Raw genomic sequence first — 9,829 nt, 5'->3', positions numbered from 1 at the left:
TCCGCCCAGCCCAATCCGCAGCAAAAACCCAAAAGAACGAAAAAAATGGAAATTCTGGGCCAAAGCCCAATAGCGTGGACAGTTCCCAGCAGTAAAAAAAATGGGCTGGCCCATTCGATATTTATTTACCTCTTTTATTTTATTTTGTGCATTTAATTTGTATTATGCAACTAACTTTTGTTTGTTTTGTTTTCTTAGTCTAGATAAATCCTAATGAATTAGTAGGTTTAGTTTTAGCAACGGGTAGTTAGTTTAGGGAAAACTAACAATCAATTCCATAAGTTTTATCCTCTTCTTTTCATGTTAAAACTATTTATAAGGTCTAACATTTATTTCATTTGGAATAATTTATTTGTAAATGGCATGACTATATATTTTAGGTAAAAGGAATCATGTGTTATTCTTACTATCACATACCTTTTAAAATGACACTAATACGCAAATATAAACTCAAGTATGTTTCATAAACATTATTTTCAAGATTCATCCAATTATACATATTTTTTAGCCAAGCATAATTAAATAAAAAGATAAAGAAAATTCATCTTCTTTTGCATTCTATTTATAAAATAAGTTTTAGATTTTCTACACTACTACTCATATAATGTAATTTTATTCTAAGTTTAAATTGGCTAGGTCTTCTCTTAAAAATTTCTATTTATATGCGAATCATTATATTTTGCAAGTCTCATTTTTAAAAAAATAACATTATTAGTTAAAGCTTAGCAATATTTATAGTTTACTTTAAATAACATTCAAAATCTCTTTTTGTGCAAATTATCTTACGAATCTTGTTCTAAAAATAGCATTTTATTTAAAGCCTTATCATATTTCTAAATTTTATTTTAAACAGTGTTATTATATTTTAAAGCCTTAGTAACTTTACAAGACATTTTCTTAAAATTTAAGCACCTTATTTAACTCTAATTAATTAACTTAAGTTTGGTCGGATAACCGTAGTTAACGGATTCTAAAGGATGCCTAACCCCTTCCCTTTAGGATAATATAGAGCCCTTACCTAGAATCATATTGGTTAAGCAGACTATTAATTGAGGTTTAGTTTTAACTTTGCCTTAGTTAATCTCTAGGTGTCCTAATTCACCGTTAAATTAATTAGGTGGCGACTCCTTAAAACAAAAATAAATAGGAATCACCAATACGTCATACTCTTAAATCAAACCCGGTTAAAATGGGGTGTGACATGCACTTGATCCATCGAGAAATGCCACGAGCTAAAACAAACTGTTCGTGATAAGAATATGTAAATAGCTGGGTTTGAAAGAATTATGCTCACAACCCTTGGTTGAGAAGATGAGTTTGTGTCCACTGTTGTGATCGAAATTTCATGATGAGTGGAACAACGTCCACCGTTTAGCACAAACTACCTTTGCATCCACGTTGAAGAATATTTGTATTTTGAAGAAAGTTAACTCTTTGATCATGTCCATAATTTAATTTTTAAGATTAGTCAAATATGCACCATATTCATGTTAATTGAACCTGTCTCATCAAAGAAAAATTGTGAGTTTAAAAGAAAATTGATTGACTTGTGCATGTCGGGGAACTTGGCCCTTGAATTGATTCTTGTCTCGGTCGCATCCACGTTCTTCGATGCCTCATTCCATATTTTGCCTTGCCGGGGAGTTTCAGTTATAAAAAGTGTATTTTGAAAATAAAAGCAATGAGATTTGAATGACTTTGAAAGGAAATACTTAGTGGCTCTAATCTGTAAAATGATTAGGAAGACTCGATTTTTTTTTTGAATTTATTCGCATTTTAGAAATATGGATGGACTTTTATTTAAAATGGTTAAACATTTAAGACCACTTTTATGCTACTTCTAAAAATTTGTCCCAGTTTCAGTCCTGGAGACGCTTGATTCTGGACAATTGAAAAGTAAGAACTTATAATGAAAGTTTTTGAAAGTGATTTTGACCGACTTCAAAATTTTGTCCCAGTTTCAAGTCTTGGAGGCACTTGGTTCTAAACAATCGAAAAGTGAGAAAGTTGTAATGAAATTTTTTGAAAGTGATTTGACCGATTTCAAAAATTTGTCCCAGTTTCAAGATACTAAGACACATGAATTTAAACGGTGGGAAGACCAAAGTCTTGTATAAATATCCTTATGTATTTTATAGGGACCAAAATGTTTGGACAAACCGAAGATATTAAAAATTTAAAAAATAGAAGGGCCGAACCCGCCTCGGGTTGCCTACGTATCCCAAAGGAATCAGGCCAGACGTAGTTCGTGATCAAAATAAAAACTTTTGAGTTTTGTTTTTAATAAAAGAGAGGACCGAACCCGATGTGGGTTGCCTAAATTGAAATGAGCTGGTCGAGAAGAGGTAAAATAGCTTGCTTGTTTTGAGAATCTGGCATAGGCAAAGTCTAACGAACCCCCTGAAATGGAGTCATATGTGGTGGAGTTTAAGAAAATGACCGATTTTGAAGTGCCATGTGGCTTAATTCAGCAAAACTGCTATCTCCAAATGTGTTTCTGGTTCATTAAAGGATGTGGGATTACTTGTGATCGGTAAACTAAGAGATGACTAAGATGAAGTGGTTGCATTGATCAAAATTTGCTCCATTTTAGAACGAGTCTTTTGGTTAACCAGGTGATTGATGATGAGCTAGAGTCTAATTTATTGGCTTTAGACTTTGTGAAATATGAATGCTCCACCAGCTTCCTTTCAACACAAGTCAACCTTTTGTTTTGAAAATGAGTTTAAAATAAAAAGATAAAAGAAAGAAAGAGGAAAAAGAAAACGAGTCAGTATACGATAATGACATATTATTGCACATAAGCTCACTATTGCACATAATACATCGCGTTCTATAATGCAAGGGACCCCTTTATGCCAGAGGTAGGCCTAACGAATATTTGAAGGACAAACATGTTTTTTATGTATCATTCCACAACTCTTCCTAAAACTGATTTAGGAGAATAATAAAAATTATTACATGCCAATCAATAATACGTCTCAAAGTTAATCTAAGATATCTAATACTTCAACTCCACTAATTTCCTTTGGTTGTTTTCAACCTCCGGCATTAATTTGGATGCTCCACGACAACCTGCAACAAAGGTCAGTTTCCTTGAAATTTTTATCTATAGAGTACTAGGTCCACATATTCCACATATTTGTCCTTCAAATAATGCACATAGATAGTGAGTAGTGTCATTTAGAGTCATAGACTCATTTGGACATTTGGTAAGGTTGACTAATGAACTTAATACACCAAGGGTATTAAGCCTCCTAGGTTTAAAATGATGCATGTCCTTACAAGGTTTTGGTTTTCGCTCTACCTTAATGCATAATTTTTATAACTTACACTTAGTCTAATTAATTCACTTAAGTCCGGTCGGTTAACCATTATTAATGGAATTTAAAGGATGCCTAATACCTTCCCTTTAAATTAGTTGAACCCGTATCTAGAATCATTTGGTTTTGTAGACCTTAAACGGAGTTAACATTAGAAAATAACTTTAATGAACTTTAGGTCTCCTAATTCACCATAAATAATTAGGTGGCGACTCCCTTAACTTTAATAAACCCCGAAATTAACGGGATGTTGTAAACTATTTTGACTTCGGTTAAAATAAGGTATAACATCATGCACCTATCAGTTTTCAATATTTTTAAGACTAATTGATATCGAATTTGTTCGCATTTCATACACATTATGCCGCATATATCTAAAAAATGACATATAGGAGACTCCATACACATTTCATACATATATTAGTTTTCAACATATAAAACTACAGTTTATATAATTTATACATATTTTCAAAACACACAATGATCATATATATCTCAAAACGATACAAATCAATTTTTATATACGATTAATACACAAGTTAGTAAAAAAAAATACTTTGTAATATTGGGTTGAAAATTTATACTAGGAGAGAAGATGAACTTTAGGTATGAAAATGTTGTCTATCATAGAGGGAGAGAGAGAGAGGGAAATATTTTTAAAAAGAAGAAGAAGTTGAATGGTAACTATCCTAGAATTAAGTCCACATATAAAATCAGATTTTCTTCTTTAAAAAAAGCTTAAAATCGTGGGTATCCCATTAAGCCCAAATCTGGTATACTTTATAATTTTGTTGGTATGTTTTGTAAATAAGGAAAAGTATCCTTATATTTTGTAATATAGAGTCTTAAATAGGTATTATGGGTCATTTTCCCTTGTTTAATCCCTTTGTTTAATAAACCACTCCTAGGGCGAAATATATAATCTAAGTTGTTTTGTGTTCGTTTAGAACTAATAGGCTGTTTGGTCAAAGCTTTTAAAATCAGTTTATTTGAAAAATGCTTTTCAAAAAATTACTTTTGACGAAAAGCAGCTCGTGTTTGGCCACTTAATTCAAAAAAGACTTTTGAGCAGTAATTAGTATTTGATCAAGCTTTTAAAAAATACTTCTAAATGTATTTTTCTCAAAAGTGCTTTTCAAAAAAGTACTTTTGAACAAAAGTTTTTTTTTTAAGCTTTTGAAAAACTGTTTCTGCTACTCTCCAGAAGTATTTATTTTTTCCAAAAGCTTGAACAAACATTCACTTTTTAAAGTAAGCACTTATTGAAAAAAATAAGTATTTTTGGAGAAAAATAAGCTTGGCCAAACTATATGGTGGATTCAACTAGATAAATCAACCATTTATAGTTAGTATAAAAAAATTACAGATGAATCAAAAGTAAAAACTGTGAAGATTTTTTTTTAATTTAATAATTTGTTAATCAAAGTTCATTTATTTGATTAACTTAAATCGGCATGAATTTAAGCGGTTAAACTGGTCCTTGTAAGAGAATGACAAGTTTCTGCGTTTTTGCCTTACATTAGAAATGTGTTAACAAATACAGTACCAGAAGGTCAAGTTTTTCAAGTTTGGCACATGATGCAGCTTCCGCTAAATTTTGTAAAGACTTGACACGAAGTTTACCTAGACTTTGACTCTTGATCTTAATTTGGAATGGTGATATTAAAATAAACATTTCTTTTTGTTCTGTGTAATCGTGCTATATATTTTTTATTTGTGAAGTGTTCGATTTCACATTATAACAACCAATAAAGTATCACGAAATATGAATCAAACTGTGTCAACAACCGTAAAGGCCTTTCTTTTTGCATCTTGACCTCTTTTTTTTTTTCCTATCAAGCAAAAGAAAATTCATAGCTTTGGACCCTTAACTACTCTTACGAGTTAAGTGTGGATTTATTATCACCACTATCCAACCGAGAAAGAAAAAGAAAACAGTGCGTATAGATCATAAGGAAATTAATAAAGAACTTCCCGGATTTTTTTCCTATTTCACAATTGATTGTGAGCTATCCACAAGACAAGTTTCTATTTTTTGTTGATGGATCATTTTCTCAAGTTTGGCTGCTTTTGATGCTATTCTCTATGTAGATTTGCCCTTCAAACAACCCGTACAGTTAACGACAAGGGAATATTAAGAGCTCAAAATAATGAGGGTGGCCACGCATATAAAAGTGTGAGCTGGTGGTCAATAAAGTAGGTGGAACCTTAGAGATTAGAATCCAAATTCTAGAATAAAAATACAGTTGCCTATTTTTTCTTATTTGCCTAAGCTTTGATTGGTAGAGTTATCAAATTCTGAGTTGGTGGAACTAACATATATCTAGTGAAATGATCGAGGTCCGAAAGCTTTCCGATATCACAATTATTTAAAAAAATGATGGTGGCCCCATCCAAAAAATGCCATTAGACGCAAGATCTTATTATCCTAGTGTGGCAGCTAGTAGTTTCTTTTCTCTATTAAACTTTTGAAACCAGAAAAACCACAAGGATGAAGAACCAAAGTCAGAATTATTTTCCAGTCAGAATTATTTTCCCAAAACGTGTTGTTATACGTAAAAAGAGGTTGACCTCTCGTCATACATCTAGAGCCTAGAGGTGTTTTAAGCTCAGTAAAATCAACAACTTGCAATTTTGGCATAAGATAAAAATTACTAGTACCACTACTTTTAAGGTAAGTGTAGAGTGGCAAAAGTGCATAAAGCTGATGAACATTTGTGGAAAGTTAGAAATTTTACTAAGAAAATTTGATTTTGAGACTAACTGAGCTTCAAAAGTTATTTTGTGAGGTGAATCTAGTCCAATGTGAGATTATCTGACATTTATAGCATGGACACTATTGAATGTTTCTGTTGACTTGCTAGAATAATTAGTTTTATTTTAAGTTGTTTAGTTATAGGAGGAGTCTAGTTTCTATTCTAATATCTAGAATGTTTAGCAAGGCTGTGATAATATGATTCTGATTTCAAGCTGATTCAACTTCAAAAGCCAATTCATGATGTTAAGAAGTCTCAAAGCTTAGAAGAAGAAAAACAATCCATTCCCTGAACTGATATGAAACATAATTACAGAACGGAAAGTTGGTAATCAATCCATTTCTCAAAATCAACTACCAAGATCGAATGAGAAAGAAAATATGTACTTACATGTCTTTATTGGCCTCATGATCCCCTGCTTTTATTCTTCCCCAGTTTAACTTTGCTTAAATAATCCAATTTAGTAATCCTTCTGCATGAATTTTTGAAATAGCAGATCTACTTTTAAAAAATAGCAATTTATGAAACATTTTCTTACAATTTTTGACACATTGTTTACTTTACCATAAATGTTCGTGCATTGTCAACCAAAATTCTATTAAGAGAATAAAATGTGCTGAATTATTTTTGAAACAATTGAAAAACATAAGACCAGTGATATGATTTATACTATTCGTGGATTTAAGATTCAATAAAGACATAGCTCTGCTTTAATGTAAAATTTTGAAAATTCATCTGCATTATTTATGACATAGATAGTTTTGATACAGGACTACAATAGACTTGGAGCGCCAATTCAAACAAACAGTCTATCTTGATGGAACCACATCATGCTGAATCAGACAGAGTAAAGATTTGGTGAAAGTCTTGGCTCAATCACAGTTGCAAGTGGAAACTTTTTTGGAGTGGAGAGCCCGAAAATCTCCTCCATATTGAGGTCCTCAGGTGTCATATTATCAGGCAATGACCATTTAAATCCATGTAGAAGATTAGCTAAGCTAGCTTGAATCACCTTAAGCCCCAAACTATATCCCGGACACATCCTTCTCCCAGCTCCAAATGGCAATAGCTCAAAATCATGTCCTTTGACATCGATGGACTTTTCGAGGAACCTCTCAGGTTTGAACGCCTCAGGCTGGTCCCACAATGTAGGGTCTCTTCCGACGGTCCACACGCTAACGAGGACCCTGGTCCCTTTCTGAACGTCGTAGCCAGCTACCTTGCAGTCTTCACGACACTCACGTGGCACCAGCATTGGTGCCACGGGGTGCAGTCGCATAGTCTCTTTGACAATTGCCTCAATGTAAGGAAGATTTGGAATGTCCTTTTCTTGTACCCATCTGTTCTGGCCAATCACACGATCCAATTCTTCAGTAGCCTTTTTGAAAATCTCTGGCTTCTTTAGCAGCTCTGAAATTGCCCACTCCACTGTCACTGCTGAACTCTCAGTTCCACCAGCCAACAAATCCTGATTGTGCAATACACATTTTACTCTTGTCATCAACTATAACCAAGCATAAAAAATGAATACGAATAATCTATCCGGTTTGACTAGCTATGATCTTCGTCACTAGTCTATTCCTAAATATCTTGTTGCAAACAATCATTTTTGATAATCTATCGCTAAATAGAATTAGTCATGAATTTTGTTATTTAGCTACAATATTTGTCTGTCGCTGATTCTTGTTTTTTAATAGTGACTTTCTATTTTCTAAAACTTGTAATTTATCTACAGTTGGATTCACTCATTTTGACCGTTCTACTCTGATAGAAAGTGGATCTGATATCATTTTCAGTAACATTATCATTGACAGTTCAATTATTACGAGTATATTCTTTTGCTTGTTGAAACATGATAACTAAATTTTAGGTCCTCCAAAAAAGTACAACAATATCTTGTCAATGTCCATACCAATCAAATTGGAATTCATAATTATACTGTCACCCCGAGTGGAGCAGAGCAATTGTGATCTAGCGCGCCGTTAATGAAAATTATCCATAACTATGTAGCCTTTTATGTTTTTCGTTCTACTAACCGTTACTTCTATTATTTTCTTGAGTTTAAATTATATACATCGTCAGTAAAGAGTGAAGTGAAGTGGATACCTGAGTGAATGCTTTGACTCCATGCCTTTCCAGCTTAATCTCCAGAGTTGGATCATCAGCAAGCTGCAATAATACATCCACCATGTCTTTAGCAACATAATTTTCCACTGCGTTCCTCCTCGCGTTATGCTCATCAAGCACATGCTCCAGAAACTTGTCGAATTTCTTGCTCACAACTTTCATCCTCTTAACATAACCTTGCAAGTCCATGAAATCAATCCAGGGAATTGAATCTCCAATATTGAGGACACCATTTAGCAAAAACAACTCGTCTAACATCTTCTTAAATTCCTCGGGATCCACAATCGAGTTCTCAGACTCGTCCAAGTAGCTCTTCCCTAGTACCATCCTGCTAATAACATTTAAACTCAGCGTCGTCAAATGATCTTTCAGCATAATCGGTTTCCCTGATAATTTGTTTAAATTATGGAGAAGAGAATGGAGTTCCTCTGCCCGAATATACTCATATGAATCGAGCCTTTTAGCACTGAACAACTCCATCAGGCACATTTTACGTGCCTGACGCCAATAGGATCCGTACGGGGACCAGGTGATATCTGAATAGTTGTAGGTGGTGTATTTTCCTGCAGCCGTTTTAGGTCGGCCTACAAAGTTGACATCCATGGTTTTGAGGAAAATTTTGGCCATTTCGACGGAGGAGCCCACTATAACGGGGAATGACCCGAATTGGAGATGCATAATGGGACCATACTTGAGGGAAAGTTTGTGGATTGATCGGTGAGGAAGTTCGCCCATGAGGTTTAAATTTCCGATGATTGGCCATGGTTTTGGGCCTGGGGGTAAGTTGAGTTTCCTCTGGCGAAGATATTTGGAAAGGAGTAAAAGAAACAAAGTACCAAGAAATACTGCTGCATATGCAGTCCAGGTAGTACCTTCCATTGAGTTGTTTGTGCTTTTGGAAATGAGTATTGGTAGTGATTGTAGTTGTAATTGTTTCAATGGTGGAGTTTATGGTTCCACTGATGGGCTGTATTTATAGTGTTTTGGAGAAGACTGAATAGTGCTATGAAGATAGTCGTTTTCTATTAATTTTTCTTTACTTTATAAACTATGATTTTCATTTTCTGTTATTCTAATGGAGAGAGTGGACTTCTGTAATGGAAAAATCTAATAATTTCCTGGAAACTTTGTTTAAGTTGCCTTTGGGTCTTCCATGACATTATTTCTTATTTTCTCGTTACCTTCAACAGGGCGTGAAACAACTTAGTAGAATAATTGTATAAGGTACCCCACCTGATAAAAGGGTTCCCCACAGTCCACTAAATTGAAATAATGCAGTGAAAACAGTTTAGAGGATTATTTTACTATGTTTTAGTTTATAATTTGTGTATGAAAGTTAATAGTCGCTACGTTTCAATCTATTTGACACCGTTTTATTTCTAGTCTTTAAAAAAGTTATCCCTTTTTGGCTATGAAGTAGTTAATTTGAACCTTTCATAATTACCTTTTGATGACAACATTTTATAGCTACACAATATTAAATATCATATGAAAAAAAAAAAATTCAAAAGTCTAATATTCAGACGAATGTTATGTCATATTTAATAGATCATGCAATTTTGAAGTCTTTCTTCAATTTTGTGCTTAGTCGAACAAAATCACATTAATTAGGCGTTTGGCCGT

General features: G+C 33.5%; 1 protein-coding gene across 1 annotated transcript; it reads right to left on the bottom strand.

The window, feature by feature from the left end:
- Positions 1–6,783: 6,783 nt before the first annotated feature.
- LOC132633529 (trimethyltridecatetraene synthase-like) lies at positions 6,784–9,303 on the bottom strand. Its single transcript, XM_060350013.1, has 2 exons — positions 8,186–9,303; positions 6,784–7,547 (listed from the first exon to the last, which is right to left on the bottom strand). The coding sequence occupies exons 1-2, from the start codon at positions 9,083–9,085 to the stop codon at positions 6,918–6,920; spliced, it is 1,530 nt and encodes a 509-aa protein (XP_060205996.1). The 5' UTR covers positions 9,086–9,303; the 3' UTR covers positions 6,784–6,917.
- Between the last annotated feature and the right edge of the window lie 526 nt (positions 9,304–9,829).

The sequence above is a fragment of the Lycium barbarum genome, chromosome 3 (assembly GCF_019175385.1).
Source record: "Lycium barbarum isolate Lr01 chromosome 3, ASM1917538v2, whole genome shotgun sequence".
NCBI classification, from domain to species: Eukaryota; Viridiplantae; Streptophyta; class Magnoliopsida; order Solanales; family Solanaceae; genus Lycium; species Lycium barbarum.
The sequence above is the reverse complement of the archived record's forward strand: the minus strand, read 5'-3'. Positions and strand labels throughout refer to the sequence as shown.